Below are 25147 nucleotides of genomic sequence, written 5' to 3'. Positions count from 1 at the left end.
TACCATGCAAGCATCTGTTTATTTCTGGTTTGCACACTAGAAATATATATATTTATAGGAAATATACTTGCAGTTATCTTTACTGTACAACATTTTTTCTTTTAAAAAAAACTCATAAAAGGGATATATATTAAAATAGTGTTAGAAAAATATATTTCCACTTTTTAATGTGGGTAGATTTATATACATTTTTTCACATGTCGTGGACTAATTTGTGGGCCTGGGCCACCCACTGTTGAAAGGCATGATGGGATTTGCCTATAGTTGGTAAGATCATATATAATCATGTTCAGAGGCAGATAAGAAATGCAGTGCTGTAGGGTCGAGGACAGATCTCCTGGAGCTACAGTTGTGCAGCACAATTACAAGTGCTATGAATTCAGGATTTCAGTAGAAGTCAGTAGAGTTTAATTAAAGTCAGTCATTTTCACTAGATGTTTCTCCCTTCTGTTCCTGGTTGATTTCCTTTGGAGTAATAATCTCCCACGGTCCTGTATCAGCTACCGGCTTGCTGTACCATGTGCCAAACCTACAGGGTGACAATAAGGGAAGATTAGGAATATTACATTTAAAAAAATGACTTGTAGTGTCTTTGAATCACATTATATCTCTAATAGTTAGAACTGAGAGCACAACCCCTGATACTCTCTCATTCTTGCAGTGCTTGATATACTGTAAGGCAGTGCTGTCCAACTGGCATGCGGCCCGCGACCCCCCTCTGTGTGGCCCCCCACCTGTCTGGCTGCTTTTATGGCTTACTCTTGTGTTAGCTTTAAATGGTATCAGTACTGTGATTAACTGCCCCCCCTGCATGGTTCTCACCTCAGATTCAGGCTGTAATCCCTCTGTATTGTTTAAAAATGTAATCCCCTGTGTTGCTCACACTTTTTAGTTTCTGCATTGTTCACCCCCTGCAGTGTTCACACCTCAGGCTCAGGCTGCAATCACCCACATTGTTCCCCTGTTCACACCTCAGACTGTTGGAGCAGTAGAAACCCATAAATAATCCCTGCACACTACAAAAAGTACATATACTGAGGTGGTACTGCAATTAAAAAGTTTTTTAATATATAGTTATTGTGCAGACTGTAGGAGCAGTGCCAGCATTGTCACTGTATGCTGCCTGTGTGTGCCAGACACACACAGGCAGGGTAGGGCAGGCAGAGTATGACACACACAGGCAGCATAGGGCAGGCAGAGTATGGCACACACAGGCAGGGTAGGGCAGGCAGAGTATGGTACACACAGGCAGGGTAGGGCAGGCAGAGTATGGCAGGTTTTTGCTGTACTACAACCATTAATATGGTTATGGCCATGTGATAACACAGGTGTGGTTTCAAGTGGGTGCGGTTTCAAAAAGGGGAGTGGTCATAACTGGCTTCCATTATCGGCCCTCTACCACGTAGGTCGGAAAAATTCCGGCCCTCGGTACCACAGAAGTTGGACAGCACTGCTGTAAGGTATTAGTTTCAAGGTTTCCTAGTCCTTCTTATACTTCCCACAAAACCTTATTCAGATGCAAATTCCCCATCTTCCTTTTTCATGTACTTTTTCTGAATATCCAGTCTAATTAACAAATCCACTTTAAGTCACATAATTTCTTTGCCCTAAATAAATAGGCCTGAGACACTCTCGCTGCAGCCTTTCTTTCCCTTATATCTCTCACTGGTCACCTTAGAAGAAAGTAAGCATCCTCTCATTCACTTTTTATAACACCCCTAGCCCTCTCTAAATCTCATTCCCTCTTTTTGCCCTGTATGCCATTGAACTCTTCCTTCTCTCTGCAGCTGTTATTTAAAGGTTACATGCACATTCCTCTTGAGGATTTCCTCCTTTGAACTGGACCAGTGGACATGAAGAGCACCCTACTTCTTCGGCCACTTTCTTGATCTAAGGAGGACACCAATGACTTTGTCCTGCATGTATGATACAGGCATCCCAATCTCCATGTATTCTTCCTTAGTTTACAGGTTTCTGCATTTCAGCCTCTGTTGTTAGCCCTACTCCATGCTATCTTCTCCATGTGCAGTCACCCCTTCAACATGTGTTTACAGTCCCCCTCACCACCACAGCAGCCATAAACCTAAAGCTAAGCTTAATGATATAGCTAGGGTTGGGTTAAAATATGCAAGAGGCCTGACAGTGGATGGGGGAAGCTGAACTGAGTAGGGCTGACAGAGGTAGGAACTGATGAATACTACAGCAAGGGAACAGAATGGATGATGACCTGTAATTTCAACCCGAACCTAAGAAAAACTGAACTGATCATAAACCTGTCCCATGAACCTCTCCCCTTGCTGCTCCTTTCCTCTGGAACTCTATCCCTGAATTCTTGTATAAGCAACTTTCACCCAAAAGCCTCCTAAAAATGAACCTCAAATCCTATCTCTTGAAGCACTAGAACAATATGAGGATCAATCCTAGCACTTTTGGGCCAGTGCCCCAATCATTGTGAACAGCAGAACCTATAACCACCCCACTTAATTGTCCCTGCTAGCTATACATCCACTTGGACTGTAAGCTTTACAGGGCAGGGCCCAGCCTCTCTTGACACAAAGCACTTAATTGGGCAAAGTGACACTTTTCCTGCAGTGCTCTGTCTGGATCCTAATATTACCCAATAAAATTAGGAGCTGTACTTGAGTCATAAAAAAGGAGTAAATCTTGTATTTTTAAACTAATAATTTAAAATATTTATTCCCCCTTATTTATACTGTTATTGTATTGTAAATATTGCCAGTGAATTATATATATATATATATATATATATTTTTTTTTTTTTTTTTTTTTTTTTCCTGGACTTATGTACCCTTCATACCAGTATAAATGTATTTATTCTGACAGGAAGATATTTCACGCTGTGATTATGAGATACTAGAATAAACTTACAAACTCTTGATTTTGGAATCTGCAGGCTTGGAATCCACACAGTCTGTGCCAGCTGCCTGCGCCCAAGTGTTATCCTCTTCATCGCTGCTGTTAAAGAAAAAGCTGTTTAAATCTACATTTACAATCCATAGGTATTGATACATTATAAATCCTGTCATTCTCTTTCCTCTTAAATAGCATAGCAATCAGCTACAACATGAACAAGTAACCACTGAACTACAGTGTACAGCATAACCTTACAGGCTGCCAATCCTGCTGCAGTATAGCTGCTCTGTCAAGGATTAAAATACTTAAGCAAAAATGAGCAAATACATAATATGCACTATCTGATGGTTCTGGAGTGGTTCTGACCTGCTAGTTGCAGACTCCGTGATTCCCAGCATTTTGGCCTTGATCTTTTTCCGTTGCTTTTTTATTGCAGATTTTATTCCACACAACAGGAGACTTGGTATCCTTTCATCATTCAGCAACTCCCTAACCAAACAAACATCAAAGCAATAAACATATTCAGAAGGAAGACAGCTAATCCAGTATATAAGGAAACATCAGAAAGGCAAATTATATAAAATTGCAATAAGAATTAGGGATTAAAATGCACCTGTGCAGCCAATGAGCTATCAGTGTTAAACCAAAGCACTATGGTCATGTGCCCAGGTCTTTGGTGGAAGTGGGAGCGCCATTTATCAATAAGCTAGAGAAGAAAGTTAGTAATATGTATGTGTCTTCATTACCTTTGATAATACTGCAATTCCTCATTCACAAGGAATAAGTTTGTCTTCAACTCATGGCGTTCCTGTAAGATCTGCTTAACTTCCTCCTTTGTGAAACATGGTTGGCTAGACCTGGAATCCTCTTTTACAGTGGCACATAATGAGGTGTTCTGTGAAAATAACAGGAGTGTAGAAATACTGTGAAACTGCCACATATTTACTATTCATTAGGAAAGAGAGAAAGAAAAAAGGAAAAGACACATCGGGTAAGAAATGTTATCGGTGGTTTAAGTAGTTACTGGAACCAACAACATATTGAAACTGCACGGCAGCAGCACTGGGCTCTCTACACTCATGGGTTTCCCTATCCAATCACAGGCTCCACTTCTATAGCACCTCTATAGCTATATCCCTGATACTTATACTTACTAGGTGGACCCTCTATGATTACCTTTTCAAACATCAGTAAAGAGGTAACTCGATAGGTAGAGAAGGAAAATTTAGCCTAAGGGTACAATTTTTAAATAGTTTCAAGATTTTGAAAATGTATTTTTAAACGTGGGCATTCATAAAACCGAAATAAACAGCCTTACATATATATTGTGTAAAACACCAAATGAGTATAAAGTTGCACTGCTGTTCTTAAATATGTCCAGCAGAGGGCTCTGCACGTCAATTTTTGTTTAACTCACATAATGCATTACCATCTGTCTCATCAGAGAGGTGGAGTAATGGAAAGCAAGACATTCCCATACATGCATTCACTGAGCACACAAACAAGCCTTTAGGGCTTTCCTTCTTTTTTTCGTTTCTTTTAATAGGCAGCTAGAGACTGCAGTGTTCATTCAATATTTAGTATTTAAGGAGATTATTTCAGGCTAGATAGCTAAACTGCTGGCATCACAGTACAGGAAGGCCTTCTCCCATTTTCATTAAATAATTCAAATTTTTAAATGTAATTTTCCTTTTCAGTGTAATAATAAAATAATAGCCTCTATTTAATCCCAGCAAAATTATAATTGATCCTTACTGGAGGCAAAACAATCCTATTTGGTTTATTTAATGTTTAAATTATTTATTTTTATTTTTTTTTTAAAGGTAAATTTTTATTGGTTTTACAACATTACAAAACAAAAATACAAAACGGTGTATTATATATTGACATTGAAATTAAAATGGTGTCGAGTCAGGTTTAGGCCAATACAGACAAAGGTACTATTGCTAGGCGTTGTAGTTGTCACAGTGTAGGTGGGTGTGTTTAGTTCTGTCGGGTCTGTCACACATAGTGTAAAGGGGTAGGTTATGCGTCCAGATTGTCTTGATTATACCAATTTTCCCAGATCTTGTCAAACTTGTCATATGCACCCCTTGTTTCATAGGTTAATTTGATAAGGGGGAGAGCTCCATCCACCAGTCTTCTCCAGAATGTTAGGGAGGGGAGGGTGTCTCCCATCCAGTGCATAATTACTGTTTTTTTGGCGTAAACCTGAGCGTGCGCAGTCTTTAAATTATTTTTTTAGTAGACTTTTATATTATGGAGATCCAAATTATGGAAATATACCTTATCCACAAAAGCCCATTCTGTATAACTAGTCCCATGCTTGTAGCAGGATGCTTCCTATCAGAATGCAAATGTTAATATCCATTCCATACAGATGAACTCCAGAAACTCATATATTGGCACAAGAATAATTTAGATCAGAGCAGTCCAACGAAAAGACCATGGGCACAATGATCTCCTTCAAGGGTTATTTTTACCCCAGCCTTCGAAGAAGGCATTATGACTAATGAGTTAATTGGCCATTTCATGGAATAAATTAAAAAGCAGTGCACGAGATAACAAGTAGATCTATACATCTCATATTCAGTGATTTTCATTCTCGTCCGACAGATATCATCTCAGAACCAATTAAATCCACAATTCTGAAGGCCCCTCACCAAAAACGAACAGCGCAAAAGCACCCGTTCAACTAAAACTTGGGAGGGAAGGATGGTGGGGAAATGCTGCAGATAACCTATATACATTACATTCGATGCTTCGTGCTTTGTAGAGGAACCAAACTGAGAGCAGGGAATGCAAATAAAGAGGGGGAGAATGGGAGAATGCTTGTGCAGGAATGTGCAGAAAAAAAACAAACCATGCCGAATGTCATTTTACTGAACCAGTTTTGTTCCTTCAGACAAACTATGAACTCATAAGAATGTGCTGCATCGGCACTGCTGCATAATTATATCATTGTTTCTGAACAAGCACGATATCCAAATACGCAGGCAGGGTCAGACTGCAGGGTGCAGGGCCCACCGCCGGCCGCGTCCCCTGCACCCCTTCACCCCCTAATCCCCCACAGGGGTCCCCACTGAGCCTCCCTAACCCTCCCGCACGTCACTTTAACGCAGGGGTGGAAAACCATCAGCCAGGGGAGCGTTGGCAAAGATTGGGTCTGGGTCGCCGGGCCCCACTGGGCCCAGTTCGACCCTGTACTCAGGCACAAGACTAATTTCATAGAGGTGTCACTAAATAAAACATAAAGAGAAATTCCTAGCTATTTGGAATATATAGGGTCTGATAAGGGGCACAGCAGATTTTTACATATGGATGAGAAATGCAGTGGAGTAAACAGAAACCTATATGAACCTCTCTGCAAACTTGACTTTGATTGGCTAGATGAAGAGGCTGAGGGCTGTAAGTCAGCAGCAGACTCACTAAGGATGCAGAGCAGAATATGCACATGCACAGCAGCCACTCAATGCTCAGCAGGAAATCATTGCAACTTACATACCATATTGCTGTCTGGGATACCAGGGGCTACAACAATGGTTTTAGACAAAGCGTCACTCTCTTTCCGCTTTTCCTGTAGCAAGGCTTCCAGTTCAGTTTTTCTCTGCAGAGAGCTTTTAAGCTGGGCTTGGAGCACAGACATTTTATGGCGCAAGTCTTCGTTCATTTTCATGAATCTGTCCAATTGTTCCTGCAACTAGAATAAAAGATGAGGTCTTTGTTAGACAAAAGGCAAGGGCAATATTGTAACCGGACACAGCCCTTATCATGTAATGCTCACATTCAAACTAGGGATGCACCAAATCCAGGATTCGGTTCAGGATTCGGCCAAGCTTTTCTGGCAGGACTCACATAATCGCAGAAGTTTTGTTTGCTGTGCCCTGCATGTGCGGTTCTTCTTACGCAAATTAGGATTTGGTTTCGTATTTGCCCAAATCTTTCATGAAAAATTCATGGTTTGGCCAAATCGTGCATCCCTAGTTCAAATGTTTATTTAATTTAAGTCATTTCACTTACATTAACATCATTAGATGCTCAAGCTGTTTTGGAAACCCAATACATATTTGCCTACAAGAAAAGACTAACTGTTCTTTATGGTCATGGTCACTACCCCTCCACATTCTGCCCCTGTAGACCTGACAGACGACACACCGAACATAAGTTGGGAGAGGAAGGCTCAACTACAGAATTTTCTCTAGACAGTGAAACTGTAAGGCCTATGCCACGGGAAGGAAGGGGGGGGAAGACCTTATGGTTTCACTATGTACAGAATTAGCCCCTACACTGGCACTTATTATCCTATACAAAACGTTACAAATAGAACAGGAATTACAAAAATAATTAAAATAACAGTGGAATTTACAGAGATAAAGGGATTACCTGCATTTCTTTGCATACAAATGACACTGCATTTACACAGTCACCTGCTTGCTTTCCAAACAAAGAACTATGATTTTGATGTTCCTGTACATCCCTGGGAAAGAGCTGTGCCATAACTGATAATATGTTTATTAACGTTTTATTTCACAGATAATCCTCCAGTAAATATGAGTGATGTTACTTAGTGACAGCAGGAAACAAATGTGCATTTTCTCAGTCTCATAATCATAGAAAATGGCTCAGCAAACTATGTGATATGGCTGTACACCAAATAAGCCAAGGAAAGCATGCCTGCTGCTGAAATATCAAGTTATATTTATTCATTTCATTTCTCTTTTTTGCATGAGATGATAGATCTATTTTAAGAGTGATATTTCCATCCACCCAGTCAGAGTTCTAGCAACTTTGCAGAGACTTGCTTTCAAAATGAAACCAAAAGTAATAATAAAGACAAGGTGACTCATGGGTACGACAGTGTACAAAGTAAGGATATTTACTGTAAATACAAAAGAGAAAAATGTCTCCTGGTACTTGACCTCAATGCCTCTTTGCATCTACACACGAAAATCTTTATCACCAAGGCACTGTTCCAGGCTAAAAGGATTTTAACCCTCCACTGGAAAGATACAGAGCCTCCCTCTATCCAAGAATGGAAAAAAGCAATGGAGGACCTAGCTTCACTCGAAAGAACCATACTGGACAAAAAAGGACAGATGCTGAAATACATCCAAATCTGGCGTCACTGGACAGATAACATATAACACTTAACTCTATTAAACCTACCACAAACCCTACTCCACAAACTATAACCCACAACAGGCCAACATGGTACTTATGAGGGGAGTTATGCTAGAGGGAAAACCCTCGCATGATAATAGTACAAATGATTGTAAGTCTGAAATATTACAAGCTTGTTTACTTTAATGCACAGTAATTACTGCATGTATGTACCCTGCAAAACTATTCAATAAAAACAACGTATTGAGCAAAAAAAAAAAAAAAAATACAAAAGAGAAAATAAAAAAAAAAAAACAGAAGAATCTATATTCTCATCTGTGTGGAAATTCCAGACTTGTAAAACAGCTCAAATCAATTGCCATTTCCTGAATGGAAGCAACAGAAATGTGTATTCCTCTGCACTCACATACAGCCCATATGAGGCATTTATTTATAAATGGGGGATAGGATTATGCATTGCACTTCCAAGAGCCACTGCTTTGCTTATATACAGGCAAGAGTGGTGCAGAGAAAGCATACACATGGCAGCAAACCATACACACCAACTACAAGGTCACCTTTTCACAATAACATCTAGAAATAGGAAAACTTTAGCACTTGCTTTAAAGGGTAGTTGACCTTAAAATTCACCTTCACTATGCTGTAATTAGTGTTTCACAACTCATATTCATTTTTGTTGTGCAGTTCTCAGGCCTGAAATTTAAGTGGTTGCTAGGGCTTAATTATTCTAGCAACCAGGCAGCAGTTTGGCAGTTAGGTTAAAAGATAAATAGTAAAGAGTGTCAAGGGTCGGACTGGGCCAGCCCAGACCCGATCCCTGCTGGGCGCTCCTCCGTGCTGCCGGGGTGGGTCAGGCAGGTGCCAGGGGTCCCTGCAGGGGGTGTGGAGGCTGCAATGGAGGCCCCTTGGGGGGTGTGGGAGCCTCTGTGGCAGTAGCCCCGGTGTGCCCTGCACCCCCCAGCCCTACCCTGAGAATAATAAATATAAACAATTACAAATGATAATTAAAGCTTTTCAGTGATTTGGTTGCCAGGGAATGGACCCATCAGAAAGCATTTTAAGTTGTAGTTTGTAAAGAGGCAGAATAGGCTGATGAATTAAAAAAAACCATAAGAAATAAAAAAATGAATCAAGATACTAAAAGCTTATTTTAATGTAAACTCCTTTAAACTGTGATGGGCAAGCAGGGCATCAGACCATCAGTACTGACATCACCAGGAGGGTGACAGTAAACCAAAAAAACTAAAGTGTTCTAAAGTAATTAAAATATAATATACCTGCACTGGTAAAACCGACGTGTTTGCTTCAGAAACACTACTACAGGATTTTTATGCCCCCCAGCCTGCTTAAAGGCTCCACAGACTTCACTATATGACATCATTTTAATTAAATTCAGAGAAAATATGAGAAATAATTTGTCCAATGCATGTAATCAATTTGACAGGCCTGATTTATATTGATACGCTGCTGTATAGCCGTGGGGCAGCCATTCAAAGGAGAAAGGGCTCGGGTTACATAGCAAATAAGCCTTGTAGAATATAATGGTGTTCTACAGAGCTTAACCATTACCCAGAATTTGACCTGTGCCACGTAAGTTACCATACACCTTAAGATCCGCTCGCTAAGGGACCGATATCGGCAGCTAGGATCGGCCCATGTATGGGGGACCTTTAGTCCTATTTCAATTGCCTCCATTGCTACACAGTAGCTTGTTTATATTAATGATAGCAGTGTTTCAGAAACAAACACACCAGTTTTACCAGTGCAGAACAACAGTACGTTATATTTTAATTACTTTAAAACACTTTATTTTTTTGGTGTTACTGTTCCTTAAATTAAATATCATATTGGGGGGCAGGTTAAGCAATAAGAAGAGATGGAAACCACACATATTTTTATGAAGAGAACCAAGGTTGTCTCTTACCGCTTCTGCGTCCTTGTTTCTCTGTGTGGTTTCATGCGTCAGTGCGCGAATCTGGTCCCGCTGCATGTCCACTACCTTTTTCAGCTGAAGCATTAGGTCCCGCTCCTCTCTCGCAGCACAATCTGAGGAAACCGCACAAGCCCACCTTAATTATATTTCACCACCAACTATACTTATGTATGCAAGAAGAAAAATGTATCTATATTCAGTATTGCATATAAAAATACACAAGATATCGTAAAAGCATATATATAGTGAATAATATACGCCTTATATCCATAAAATATAAGGATATTAAAAGTCAATGAGGAGTTCCATGATCGTATCAAAGCACAAGGCCAAAGGCCGAGTGGTTTTAAATAGGTCACTGAAAAACTCCAAGCTGACTTCTAATATCCTTATATTTTACAAAAGGGGTAGATGATTTATTATATAATACAAAAGTTTTAGTGAGTCATGTGACAGAAATTACATGAATTATCACTAATTATTAGTAATTACATCACACTACTTCTATAGATATCATTTACAGGATATTCATGACTTGTGTAACACTGCTTATATTAATATGTTTCTTATGAGTGCAGTTATACACACACTAATGAAATTCACCTGATGCTTGCACATAGCGTATTGCTTGGCTCCATTCCCATATGTACGTCAACTCATACAGATACTGTGCTGGCACACACCACTTTCTCTACTACTGTACTAATGACTCCAAACAGTTATGCACTTAATGGGTTAGGGCTTTTTATAATGAATTGCAGTGTACACAGTATACCTTATTATACCTGCAGTGCCAGCAACAGTACAAACAGCACTAAAGAAGAATTTATTTTAATAACTGGAAATCTTATATACAGTGGCTTGCAAAAGTATTCGGCCCCCTTGAACTTTTCCCCATTTTGTCACATTACAGCCACAAACATGAATCAATTTTATTGGAATTCCACGTGAAATACACCAATACAAAGTGGTGTACACGTGAGAAGTGGAACGAAAATCATACATGATTCCAAACATTTTTTACAAATAAATACCGTATATACTCGAGTATAAGCTGATCCGAATATAAGCCGAGGTTCCTAATTTTACCTAAGAAAACGGGAAAAACATATTGACTCGAGTATAAGCCTAGGGTGGGAAATGCAGCCGCTACTGCTAAGTTTTTTTTTTTTTTTAACTGTCAGGCAAGTATGCTAAGGAAGCTGCCATACTAAGTATCAAGTACTTGCTATCCTGCTGTGTGCGCTCCCCTGTGTTCGCTCCCATCCTGCTGTGTGTGCTCCCATCCTGTGTGTGACATGTCTTGTGACATTGTTCTGGGTTTACTTTTCAGTTAAGTTTGTTCATTTTCATAAGTTAGAGTAGAGTTAGGGAAGTGAGCCTGAGGGGTGGGTAGAGTTAAAGGAGTGAGCCTGAGGGGTGGGTAGAATTAGATAAATGAGCCTGAGAAGAGAGTAAGGAAAACACATGGGTGAGACACGTAACGCACGATTTTGGGGGCAGAGAGATGCAGGTTCTGGGGGCAGTGAAAACACTAAGCTGGGCAACGCGATTATAATAAAATGCAAGAGTCGAATGAGTACAGAAAAACATAGAATACTGGAGGATAAAGGTTTCAGGAGGATAAACATACATGGAGCAAGAGAGTGTGAAAAGGAATTGAAAATTTACAGAGAAACAAATGTCTCCGTGCAGTGAGGGGAGAGTTGCGTGTATAAAGAAGGCAGAGGAAGGCAGAAAACACAAGCTAACAGAGCTGTAGTATGGGGCCAGAAAGAAGAGGCAGTCGATAAAGAGGGGAGAGAAAGGTACGAGAATGGGGAACTGTCAGCGCGCAGTTCCGCTCATTGTGTTTAACAGATTCAGGTCAGACTGAATAGGGCGCGACTCACACCGCAGGAGAACAGGATCGGTTGTCATCAAAAATTCCTCCGTGTCGCTGTCGGACGCCATGAGATAGGGGCAGGCGGTTTGGATCCGGCCTGCTCTTAATACTGTTTGGGCTGAGAGGCCTCACTGGGCGCTGCTCCCCGGGGGCGCTGGCCGGCCCATCATTCAGGCTACAGGCTCCTGCTGACAGGCCAAGGCAAGGGAATAGGGGGGCCAGCGTACGCAGCAAAACACAGGCCAGTCTCGCGAGCGCAACGGATGCCGGACAGGGGGGTTGGGGGATGTGCGAGCGCAACCAATGCCGGACAATTAAGGTGCATCTTCAAATTCTTCTATTCCATATACTCGAGTATAAGCCGAGGGTGGCTTTTTCAGCCCATTTTTGGGACTGAAAAACTCGGCTTATACTCGAGTATATACGGTAAGTGCAAAGTGGGGTGTGCGTAATTATTCAGCCCCCTGAGTCAATACTTTGTAGAACCACCTTTTGCTGCAATTCCAGCTGCCAGTCTTTTAGGGTATGTCTCTACCAGCTTTGCACATCTAGAGACTGAAATCCTTGCCCATTCTTCTTTGCAAAACAGCTCCAGCTCAGTCAGATTAGATGGACAGCGTTTGTGAACAGCAGTTTTCAGATCTTGCCACAGATTCTCCATTGGATTTAGATCTGGACTTTGACTGGGCCATTCTAACACATGGATATGTTTTGTTTTAAACCATTCCATTGTTGCCCTGGCTTTATGTTTAGGGTCGTTGTCCTGCTGGAAGGTGAACCTCCGCCCCAGTCTCAAGTCTTTTGCAGACTCCAAGAGGTTTTCTTCCAAGATTGCCCTGTATTTGGCTCCATCCATCTTCCCATCAACTCTGACCTGCTTCCCTGTCCCTGCTGAAGAGAAGCACCCCCAGAGCATGATGCTGCCCCCCCATATGTGACAGTGGGGATGGTGTGTTCAGAGTGATGTGCAGTGTTAGTTTTCCGCCACACATAGCGTTTTGCATTTTGCCCAAAAAGTTCCATTTTGGTCTCATCTGACCAGAGCACCTTCTTCCACATGTTTGCTGTGTCCCCCACACGGCTTGTGGCAAACTGCAAATGGGACTTCTTATGGTTTTCCGTTAACAATGGCTTTCTTCTTGCCACTCCATAAAGGCCAACTTTGTGCAGTGCACGACTAATAGTTGTCCTATGGACAGATTCCCCCACCTGAGCTGTAGATCTCTGCAGCTCGTTCAGAGTCACCATGGGCCTCTTGGCTGCATTTCTGATCAGCGCTCTCCTTGTTCGGCCTGTGAGTTTAGGGGGACGGCCTTGTCTTGGTAGGTTTACAGTTGTGCCATACTCCATTTCTGAATGATCGCTTGAACAGTGCTCCGTGGGATGTTCAAGGCTTTGGAAATCTTTTTGTAGCCTAAGCCTGCTTTAAATGTCTCAATAACTTTATCCCTGACCTGTCTGGTGTGTTCTTTGGACTTCATGGTGTTGTTGCTCCCAATATTCTCTTAGACAACCTCTGAGGCCGTCACAGAGCAGCTGTATTTGTACTGACATTAGATTACACACAGGTGCACTCTACTTAGTCATTAGCACTCATCAGGCAATGTCAATGGGCAACTGACTGCACTCAGACCAAAGGGGGCTGAATAATTACGCACACCCCATGGAATCATGTATGATTTTCGTTCCACTTCTCACGTGTACACCACTTTGTATTGGTCTTTCACGTGGAATTCCAATAAAATTGATTCATGTTTGTGGCTGTAATGTGACAAAATGTGGAAAAGTTCAAGGGGGCCGAATACTTTTGCAAGCCACTGTACAATAATGGTTAAGTGAAAATGAGTTAGGAGATATAATACATCAAAAGTAGAACCACTATGAACATTAAGTCATTTTGCTTAACAGTATGGATGCACATTTTGTTACGTGAAATTATTTACCCTTTAAAAGTAAAGAATACTTTGTGTACTGTTCCATTTAACAATAGGAAGTAGATACGTAAATAGGAAAAAAATTTTGCTTTTGTTGAATATTCCATCTATCTATAGGTGTAAATATACACAGGTGCAGTAACACACAGCAACCGATGATTCAAAACTTACTAGACTGACAAGGTAATTGCCGATATGCTGCTATGGCTTACAACACTGCTGCAACATGACCTATATTAGTAAATTTAAGCCTGCCACTCAGCAGAAAGGATTACTGATAGAACTTCTCATCTGCCTTACTCTACATAAGCATGTCATGGAAACGATTCCATGCTTCAGGGCAAATAATGCTAAGAATATTAGAGTATTTTATTTATGACAAGGATAATTTAACTAAAGCATTTTAGATAGGTTTCTAAAAATAGCGTCAGTAGCAGAGACATTTTCAACTACAGGGCAGTACAGGCTCATTGCCATTGGACATAAAGTGAAACAGCAAATATTTAGTCTGGAGTGTGAATTAAATGGGTGGTTCATCTTGGTATGTTATAAAACGGCCAATTCTAAGCTACTTTTCAATTGGTCTTCATTATTTATTTTTTATAAAGGTCATTTTACCTTCCTTTGATTTGCGCTCAGCCAACTGACCAAGAAGTTCCTGGTTCTCTTCTGTGAGCTGGGACAGCCGATTCTGTAGAACATGCTCCTTTTTCTGAGCTTCAAGCAGCTGCTCCTGGAGATCCTACACAGGGGGAGTACAGTGAAGATGAACTGTTGTGAACTATATTTATTACACCCACAGGAACAGAATATACTAAGGGCTACAAACTTATTCAAGCTCACAAATGCAGGGGAATTGATGGTAGTATACAGCGTGTCAATATATTATTTCCAGTACCAACGGACATTTCATTTTTTTTATAATTTATAGTTTAATTATCTACATTTCTCCAGTTTGCAGTTTCAGCATCTATCTGGTTGCTAGTGTCCAAACTAGGTTTTGAATGAGAGACTGGTATATGAATAGGAGAGGACCTGAATAGAAAAGTAACCCCCATTTGAAAGTTGGAAAGAGTCAGAAGAAGGCAGCAAATAATTTAAAAACCCCAAAAAATAAATAATGAAGACCAGATGAAAAGTTGCTTAGAATTGACCATTCTAAAAGTTAACCTAAAGGTGAACCACCCATTTAAGAAATGTAATTCCCTTTCTGTATATAATCATTTTAATACCAAATAACCAGTATTATATTCCACAAGTTTAAAAAAAAAAAAAAAAAAGTCCAATAGCATTAAATTCTGTATTTAAAAAAAACATAGATAGACTATGCAACAAAGACTACAGACTCTCTGTGAAACCCACTAAAGATTTGACTACAAGGTCACAGAATAAAACTTAATGTGGCTAAAGTAAAATACTCTCGAGTCCTTTCTATTCTGTAGTGCTGTACATAAGGGTATGTAATAATTGATACATTAGGTAAGGAGGGTTCTACAATCGGCAGAGGTGGGGTAAGTTAGACACAACGTATCAAATATAGCTGTGGGGGAAGTATATGTTGATACCAGGGCAGGTATGGGTAAGCATTAGAGGCATGTGCCTATGGCATAGTTGTGGTGGAGGCGCTAGGCACTTAGAGCTAGAAGTATGTGAGCAGCGCTAGGAGGAGGAAGGCAAAGTCCAAGCAGCACAAACAATCTGATTATGTCTGCTACTTGGAGGTTGGTCCTGCGATGATCGCATTGCAGAAAGGATATGACAGCTCCCATGGGAGACAGCCCCCCCCGAAGGGAGAAGATTTAACTGCAAAATAGCATATTAGGTATGTTACTGGCAGTTACAGCCTTTGACTGACAGCTTGATTAGGATATGTGCTTGGCAGGCAAAGCACCTGTCAGCAAAATAAAAACCACGATGATTAAACATGAGTCACTGTACTATTAACAGATTTTAATAAACTGGAGTCTGGTAAATGAGTGACTCTGGGCTTTACTGAGAAAAATGTCAGCGTAAGTAAACAAGAGAGAAGGACGTAATAAAATAAACACAACATTCCTTTTTAATTTCCAAAGTAAAGGCCAAATGCTTATGTGGCTCTCACTCAGGTCCAGCTGGGGAAGCACTTTTTGACATTAGGGGAATGAGAGCACTGGGTTCATGCTAGATCACAAAACAGCACCCAAATTCAAGTGAACAGGGAACTTAGGAAGCCAGACTGAAGGGAATCAGATTTGTTGTTCCTGCTGTCAGTACAGCTGTCAATTCTCCAGGCTCTCAGCAAAGCCACATCCCTTGGACTTTCAACCCAGCAGCCCTAAGGTAGAGACATAGGTCCCCCACTTAGCATTTTAAAGAAGAAGGAAAGGCAAAGTCACTTGGGGGTGCCAAAATGTTAGGCACCCCCAAGTGACTTCAACCGCTTACCTCGTACCTAGGGCCCGGGGTACCTGGAGCGTAGCACTTCCTCCTTCCTTTTCCTAAAATGCCAGCGGTCGCCGCATGCGCAGTAGAGTGAAAAGCCGACTTTTCTGTTAAAGTTCAGATTTTCACTCTACTGCGCATGCGCGCGGAACCAGGAAGGAGGAAGCGCTGTAGGTCCTGTTCGGAGAGAACAGCACCAGCCCGGGGTAAAAGGTAGGTGATTTAAGTCCTTTGCTTTTCTTTCTTCAAAGCAGCCAATATGTTGAGTTGTAATGTTTACTTTTACCAATGCTACAGCTATTCAAACTCAATATTTGTCAACTTCGCTCTTAAGGTGGCTACATACGTGGCGATCTGACGATGTTTCGTGCGACCATTGGTCGTCAGATCCGCCACACACCGTCAGGCTGAAACAGCAGATAAGGAGGTAGAAACAATAGGATTTCTACCTCCTTCTGCCGATTCAGCCCTGATGGCAGATTTTGGTCAGGCGCCCGATCAAAATCTTTTAACCAAGCCGATCGGCGAGTCGACCGATATCAGCAGCTTCCTGCGATATTGGTCGACTCGCCAACATGCCATACACGCACCGAATATCGTACGAAACGAGGTTTCGTACGATAGTATCGGTGCGTGTATGGCCAGCTTTACTCAAGTTACCATAAATTGTCTGGGTTTTAAGTCACATAAGAGTCTGAAGCTTTTTCAGTTCAGTCCATAAATTTTCAAAGAGATTCTCGTCTGGGCTTTTTGATGGTCACTCTAGTATGGCAAGGGTCCAAAGCATACCTCCAAAGAAATTATGAAGCAACAACTCAAGCTAGAAACGTAAAACTTGACTATAATCAGGTTTTAAGTTTCTGGCTTGAGGTGTTGCTTCAGAATTTCTATATAACCCTTGATTTCATATGACATTTTGAATGCACCGGTCCCATTTCCAGCATTACAAGCACACAGCATGATGCTGCCATATGTCAAATAGCAGCAGATTTAGCAGTTTTAGCCGAACCAGATTTGCAAAAAACCTTCTAGATTAAGCCTGGGCATGCATTTTTATAAACCTTATATTGTACTAAAAGATTATAATACTTTGACAGAGCAAAGTATTGTGCTTACTGACATAATGAACAAACATTCCATATTCAACGGGATGGTATGGGACCAGCCATTTATTAGAGTGACAGCATATAAATCAATGTTTTGGAGGACAACCCTTCCCTTTGCCATTGTGCGGCCTAATAAAAGGCAAAGTGCCTTAAAATCACATGAAAATACTTATTTTCAGTTGCTTTGGAGTGTATAGTGATAACTTGTCAGACATCTGGGGAACTGAATCATCCCTGAGAAAGGAGTGCAAGTATACCATATCTATTATCTGCAAATCAGTTATTCAGAAAGCTTACAAATACAGGAATGTTATATTCCATACAGTTCTGTTTCAGAAAAAATATTCTTATTTTTTTAATTGATTTTCTTTTTCTCTATAATAAAAACGTACCTTGTACTTGATGGTAAGTAAGCTGCATAAATCCATAATGACAGCTAAACAATCCTATTTGTTTTTTTTACATTTTAATTTTACATTTTAATCATTTTTAATAGCCTTGCGGTATGATGATCGAGATTACAGGAAGACCCCTTATACAGATAATTGACCCCACACCTGTACTGTAAGGACTCCTTTTCTAGTTCTTGAGTTGAAAATGGGGAAAGATCCAAGAGCTACCATATCAGTATAGTTAAGGGTATACTTATTAAAGTATTAAACAGATTGAATTCTATTATCAATCTTTGGCAAATATGTCTCTAAAATATCCTATAACAGTGAATAGAGACCTGGTAACCTGTTGTAAGCTCTTTTTCTCATCTTCAGATGAAAATTAAATATATAAATATATGCACACACTTATACAAACACATTATGGAGGCTGCATCTTTTCCTTCACATGTAATGTAATTAGTAAATCCATAAGACAATATACTTATTCATACTAATCCCCTTAAAAAGGCATAGGTAGAAGGTGACCTTAGAAGGGACACAATAAAATGTACTGAGATAAGGAAACAAAAATAAAATGTTAGCAAACAAGAAAGGAAAGTGAAACTACAATAAGCAGTACTGTAATACACTGAAAGCAATGTTGGTTATTACACAATAAGTAAGTTTCACTGATAAGATAGCTCTAATAGCCTTTCAGTCACAAGATCCTTGTACAGTTAGTAATTCCTCTCCAATAACATGACCAAGTCAGATAACGCCATCTTGCACCTCTCTGAGGCAAGGTTAGAATTAGATGGGAGAACAAAAAGTAAAGAGGGAGGAAGAAATTGAGAACTTGAAGGAAGAAAGCAAAATGTAAAGGGTATTAAAAACTGAAGGTCAAAAGGGAAAGGAATGGGAAGGGGGTAAAAATAAAAAGCAGAAAAGTTGAACGAAGGTAAAAGCAGAAAAAAAAACATGGATTTTGGCTTGGAATTCCCCCTGCTATATGGTTGCTAAATGACCCTGCCTATTTCCAGCCTTCAACTAACAATTCTATCTGGTTGCTGGGATCATTGACCCTGGCAGCCAGAAAGCAATTTCAGAATGGACCATATAATATAGATCAGCAATTATTAATAAAAATGAACCATCAGATACAATCTATTGTGTGGCTATATGGGTCAATAACCCCCAAAGAACCAGACATTTTCAGTTGCAGGCTGGAAGCTAATAATGTAAAAAAAAAAAAAAAATTACATACAAAACAGATAATGAAGACATCTGTAAAGTTGCTTAGAATAAGTCCATTTATAGAACACATAAAACAAATATAGTGAACATTCTTTGGCAGTAGAGGATTTCCAATTCAAATGTTTTTGGCTCGCCACAGACCTGCTGCTTATGTCTGCCACTTTGCCATTGTGGGTTCCTCCAAGGAAAGATGTTTTTCTTCAGTACTGAAAAAGAACTGGGTCCCACTGACAGGCAGGACGTATAACTTATGACGGTAATTTATGATGTCACAGAAAACAATCAGACAATGAGATGAAGTGTGCCACACAGAAGAGTGGTTTATACCAGTGCTGTCCAACTGGCTTACCTTTGTGTAAGCTTTAAATGGTATCAGTACTTAGATTAACTGGCCCCCTGCATGGTTTTCACCTCAGATTCAGGCTGTAATCAGGCTGTATTGTTTAAATATGTAATTCCCTGTGTTATTCACACCTTTTAATCTCTGCATTGTTCACCCCCTCCAGTGTTCACACCTCAGGCTCAGGCTGTAATTACCCCCATTGTTCTACTGTTCACACCTCAGGAGCAGTAGAAACCCACAAATAATCCCTGCACACTACAAAAAGAATATATACTGAGGTGGTACTGCAATTAAAAAGTTTTTTAATATATAGTTATTGTGCAGACTGTAGGAGCAGTGCCAGCATTGTGTCACTGTATGTGCCATACACACAGGCATCATAGGGCATCACAGTGAAAGTATGGCACACGCAGGCAGGGTAGGGAAGGCAGAGTATGGCACACACAGGCAGGGTAGGGCAGACAGAGTATGGCACACACAGGTCAAGTATGGCACAAACCAGCCAAGTATGGCACACATGCAGGGTAGGGAAGGCAGAGTATGGCACACACAGGCAGGGTAGGGAAGGCAGAGTATGGCACACACAGGCAGGGTAGGGAAGGCAGAGTATGGCGCACACAGGCAGAGTATGGCACAAACCAACCAAGAATGGCAAACACAGTGAAAGTATGGCACAGGCAGGCAGGGTAATGAAGGCAGAGTATGGTACACACAGGCAGGGTAGGGCAGGCAGAGTATGGCACACACAGGTCAAGTATGGCACAAACCAGCCAAGTATGGCACACACAGGCAGGGTAGGGAAGGCAGAGTATGGCACACACAGGCAGGGTAGGGAAGGCAGAGTATGGCACACACAGGCAGGGTAGGGAAGGCAGAGTATGGCACACACAGGCAGGGTAGGGAAGGCAGAGTATGGCACACACAGGCAGGGTAGGGAAGGCAGAGTATGGCACACACAGGCAGGGTAGGGAAGGCAGAGTATGGCACACACAGGCAGGGTAGGGAAGGCAGAGTATGGCAGGTTTTTGCTGTACTACAACCATTAATATGGGTATGGTCATGTGATAACATGGGTGTGGTTTCAAGTGGGTGCGATTTCAAAAAGGGGAGTGGTTAAAACTGGCTTCCATTATCGGCCCTCCACTACGTAGGTCGGAAAAATTCCGGCCCTCGGTACAACAGAAGTTGGACAGCACTGGTTTATACTATAGTACATCAGACTGACTATATGCATACTCATTGGCCAAATAAATCCTCCTTATTTGGTGCTTGTAATATAGTCAAATCATCCTGTATGAACCACCATTAGATTCTGGTTAACCATGCTTAAAAATAAACTTTCACTTTTCTTTTTTAACTATGCCAGACCCTAGTGAATAAAAAGTATTCCCACAACATACAAACTGGCTTATGGTAAAAATAAACTATGCCATTTTATGGGTATCAGAGTGCAAAGTCACTCCCAGCTCATTCTTTTAGTGTGTAACAGCCTATTTATGAGTCGAAAAAATGTTACATAACCTTTAACGTTGCAGAGCAACAGCTGAAAAATAAAGTTTTATTGTTTTTATCAGTTTATAGTTTAGGTTAAGGTGGCCATACACCAGGGCTGAATCATCAAATACAGAAGTAGAAACAATAGGAATTCTACCCCTATCTTTCGCAGCTTTTGCTCCAGCGCCTTCAATGACGCCTAATCAATTCTTTTGTCCCGCCCGATCGACGAGACGACTAATGCCGGTCGATATCTTAGGGGAATGGCTAAGACGGAAAAAAGTTCTGAAGAAGGAAGCGAAGGGCTCTGGCACACGGGGAGATTAGTCGCCCGTGACAAATCTCCCTTGTCACGGGCGACTAATCTCCCCGAGTTGCCATGACCCGCCATCCCACTGGCGAACATGTAAGTCGCCAGCGGGATGGCACACGCGGCGGCGCGATTTCCCGAAATCGCAGAGTCTCGCGAGTCTTTTTCGGCGATTTCGGGAAATCGCGCCACCGCGTGTGCCATCCCGCCGGCGACTTAGGGCTCTGGCACACGGGGAAATTAGTCGCCCGCGACAAAACTCCATGTTTGCGGGCGACTAATCTCCCCGAGTTGTCATGACCCGCCATCCCACCGGCGAACATGTAAGTTGCCGGCGGGATGGCACACGCGGCGGCGTGATTTCCCGGTGGGATGGCGGGTCATGGCAACTCGGGGAGATTAGTCGCCCGTGACAAGGGAGATTTGTCGCGGGCGACTGATCTCCCCGTGTGCCAGAGTCCTTAATCAGAATCAGATCTTTGTCCCCTAAAAGATAAAAAATCACCAACTGAGCTAACACATTTAGAAACAAAGTGTATGTGTTCTATGTAAACAAACTGAATTTTTATAAATAACCCCCTTGATGTACAGGTATATACGGTATGTCTTTTAAATCTCCACCGAATGCAGAGTTTCCCTGACAGAATAGTGCGGCCCCCCACTTTATTGCTTAACCCAATGCCCAAAGCAGCCATCTCCCCATCAGAGTATGCACCCACACCATGTTGACGCACAGGGGGGTACAATCCTCACAGGACAGTGGGTTTGTAACACAAATGGTTGCTATTGGCACAATTTCAACTTTTACTTTTTTATATTATTAGACTTCCCACCTTAGCCAATGCACCTGTCTTTTTCCTAAAACCCAAGTCAATTGTGAGAATTCTTCCCATGATGTCACCCGTGGGTTTGGATCACAGGAAAAGTGAGTTGATATGGATTCAGGTGGGGCTCAGGTATTCCAGGTGCAAGTTAGGGTCAAGTGAAAGATTTTGGGGCCTTGTTATGTAACCTTCTAATAGTTGTACTACAATTTATTCTGCAGCCAAAAGAACCAGATGAACTGTCCTTACACTGCACCTCTTAATCTTACCAGAATCATCCTGATTTGGGGTTTGTCCTAGGCACTAGGAATCAAACAATTTATTCAGTCCTGCAAAGGAGAGGTAAGCTTCAAAGGAAGACAGAAAAATAATATTAACACTTCCTATGTTATAAAAAGGATGAAGTTTGGCCAGGTGCAGTAACCCATAGCAACCAATAGGATTTTTGCTTTTAAACAGATGACCAGTATATGTTACTTGCTCATTGGTTGCAATAGGTTAGTGATACCCAACCAGTGGCTCAGGAGCAACATGTTGTTCACCAACCCCTTGGTTGTTGCTCCCAGTGGCTCAAAGCAGGTGCTTATTTTTTAATTCCTGGCAAGTTTTGGTTGCATAAAACTGTGTGTACTACCAAACAGAGCCTCCTGTAGGCTACCAGTACACATAGGAGCTACCAATTAACCAATCACAGCCCATATTTGGCACCCCTTTTTTAATGCTTGTGTTGTTCCCCAGCTCTTTTGACAACTGAATGTAGGTCACAAGTATAAAAGGTTGGGGATCCCTGCTGTAGGTGAAATGTAGCAAACTTAGTACCTTTTATTACATATTGTCCATCTCTTTGGCAATAGGTGACGTCACAAAATGATTTTGTATAAGGTACAGGAAACAGGAATGTAAAACATTTCTAACTAAATGCCAAAAACTACTGCCATTGATAAAACATATATGGTTTCAACAAAACAGCAATATTTTTAGAATAGTTTTTCCATTTTTTAAAACACTCATCCATCAGTAATGAGCATTTCCATTCATGCTCCAGGCAGAACAGAACTCACGCTTTTAAGTTAAGACAATGAGCTGCGAGTGTGTTGGTAGCACACCTGTTGCACAGCTGCATGACACAACAGGTTGTCTGGGCACAACACGCAGCTTTTCTTTCAGAGAAAGCCATGCACTGTAGCGTCTCTTGCTAACGCCTGCCAGAAACACAGGTCTATTTTAGTGGGCGTCCGACATACCAGAAACCTATAATAAGACACTGTCTTGCTCCCAAGCTGCATGTTGGGTTACAGGGCTCTGTACTTGCTTTAAAGGAACAGTAACACCAAAAAATGAAAGAGCTTTAAAGTAATACAAATATAATGCACTGTTGCCCTGCACTGGTAAAACTGGTGTGTTTGCTACAGTAACACTACTATAGTTTATATAATAAGCTGCTGTGTAGCCACGGGGGCAGCCATTCAAGCTGGAAAAAAGGAGAAAAGGCACAGGTTACATAGCAGATAACGGATAAGCTCTGTAGAATACAATAGTGTTTTATTTGTTAACTGCTATGTGCCTGTGCCCTTTTCTCCTTTGAATGGCTGCCTCCATTGCTACATAGCAGCTTATTTATATAAATTATAGTAGACTTTCTGAAGTAAACACACAACTTTTACTAGTGCAGGGCAGCCGCACATTATATTTTAGTTCCTTTTATACACTTTTATTTTTTGGTGTTACTGTTCCTTTAAGCTCGAACTGCATCACTGAAGCACATTGTTTTGGATAAAGAAGAAATAGTAACAGATCCCACCCTAGTGACAGACAAGCCAGAAAGCTATTAACAGCTCAGTGGCTAAAAGGGATGATCTGAATATACCACTAACTTGAAGTCAATAAACAAGAAAAGCCGCTCAAGACTCACCCCACGTGTCACGGGTATTCTACGCTGTTAACTCTGCTTCTCTTAGTGGAAGACTCCGTGCAGAGAGCGATGAAAGGCTGCAGACATAAGGCCTAACGCATTTCGCCATCATGCCCTTAATTGTGACTTTTTACCCCACAGTGCTGCTCATTGTTTCATATTACCTCTAACTTGGCCCTATAGTTGTTCACACACAATCACTTCCTCTGAGCTAAAATATGATGGATTCCAATTTATATCTGCTACCTCGCAGAGTCTGAAATCCATTGCCCTTTTTATGAGAATGCCTAAAATTTCCTTAAGTACATGAGATGCTCTGCCTATTATAAACACAGGGGGTGACAGTTCTCCCGCTATATGAGGATGGGGAGGTACTGGTTAAAAAGGGGCGGAGAGGCTTAAATTCTCCTTTAAGAAGCACCAAATAAAATGTTTTTGAGAAGTGGTCGCCCATCACTGCTGGTGCTGCCGTAGGCAGGGTATTTTGCTGTAGGAAGCAGCGATATTGGATTGTGGGTCCTTTCATACTCACTGTCCTCCACTCCAGCACTGCAGCAGCCACAACCACCTGTTTTCATTGGAAGCCAATACCTGGGGCCCCTGACTCAGTTTGCACATAGGATTTATTAATGCAACCCTAAAACATTAAAGGCCAAGTTCCTGATCTACAGCTACACTGTTATTATTAATATACTCTATACCATTATGTAAATCAATGGGGGGGGGGAGTACAAATGTACAGATTAAACAAGAAGCCTGCCAAGAGATGAAGATACTACCAGAGATCAAAGCCAATCTGTCATAAATGGGCGCTCACTGCCTGGTATTTTCATTAAAGGCAATGGGTGAGACTTCACAGACTGATAAGACTACAGGTAGCTATAGAGCCTAGGGATGCCGGCAGTTGCACAGAGAAGCTGACAGCCATACAGACAGTGTGTGACACAGAAATACAGACACATTCCCAGGGTGACACAGTAATGCGCTTACCGCCGGGGACGGCTCCTCTCTGCTGCTGAGCTGCAACCTGTGCACGGCTCTGATGAGCAGCTCTTCCTCCGTGCAGCTCCTCTCCCTCCCGGACCCCCCCACGTAGCTCTCCAGCAACTCTAGGACACGGACCACCTGCGGCACTACGCCCGATACCGCGTCCGGCCCATACTGCTCTGTTAGGGTCTGCAGTTCGGAGCCGAGACACACCGCCATACTGTACACATCCTGTACCGACAGAGACCCGGGGCTCTTCACCCACAGCGCCTCCATCCCGCCTCGCCACTACTCCAGTCTCTAGGCTTGTGGGAGGGATTTCAGCCGTCATGCGAGTGGCACTTTGAGTGAGACACGCCCACCAACAAGGAACTC

General features: G+C 41.7%; 1 protein-coding gene across 2 annotated transcripts; it reads right to left on the bottom strand.

The window, feature by feature from the left end:
- rilp (Rab interacting lysosomal protein) lies at nucleotides 1–25147 on the bottom strand. Of its 2 annotated transcripts, none has more exons than XM_012956373.3 (8): nucleotides 24776–25147; nucleotides 14366–14489; nucleotides 9920–10041; nucleotides 6380–6574; nucleotides 3621–3769; nucleotides 3241–3363; nucleotides 2890–2976; nucleotides 1–529 (listed from the first exon to the last, which is right to left on the bottom strand). In XM_012956373.3, exons 1-8 carry the CDS (start codon nucleotides 25046–25048, stop codon nucleotides 418–420), a joined length of 1185 nt encoding a protein of 394 aa, XP_012811827.1. In that variant the 5' UTR covers nucleotides 25049–25147; the 3' UTR covers nucleotides 1–417.

This window comes from Xenopus tropicalis, chromosome 2 (assembly GCF_000004195.4).
Source record: "Xenopus tropicalis strain Nigerian chromosome 2, UCB_Xtro_10.0, whole genome shotgun sequence".
Taxonomy (NCBI): Eukaryota; Metazoa; Chordata; class Amphibia; order Anura; family Pipidae; genus Xenopus; species Xenopus tropicalis.
Note: the sequence above shows the minus strand (reverse complement) of the source record. Positions and strands in the feature narration are given on the sequence as shown.

Bases quoted from the DNA above. Each gene is read 5' to 3' on its own strand.
- rilp (XM_012956373.3), bottom strand. From the start codon at position 25,048: ATGGAGGCGCTGTGGGTGAAGAGCCCCGGGTCTCTGTCGGTACAGGAT. The intron at 10,042-14,365 runs GTAAAATGACCT...CGGTTTCCTCAG, and splicing joins TGAGCGCAAATCAAAGGAAG to ATTGTGCTGCGAGAGAGGAG. The intron at 3,364-3,620 runs GTAATGAAGACA...TTGTTTGGTTAG, and splicing joins GAATTGCAGTATTATCAAAG to GGAGTTGCTGAATGATGAAA.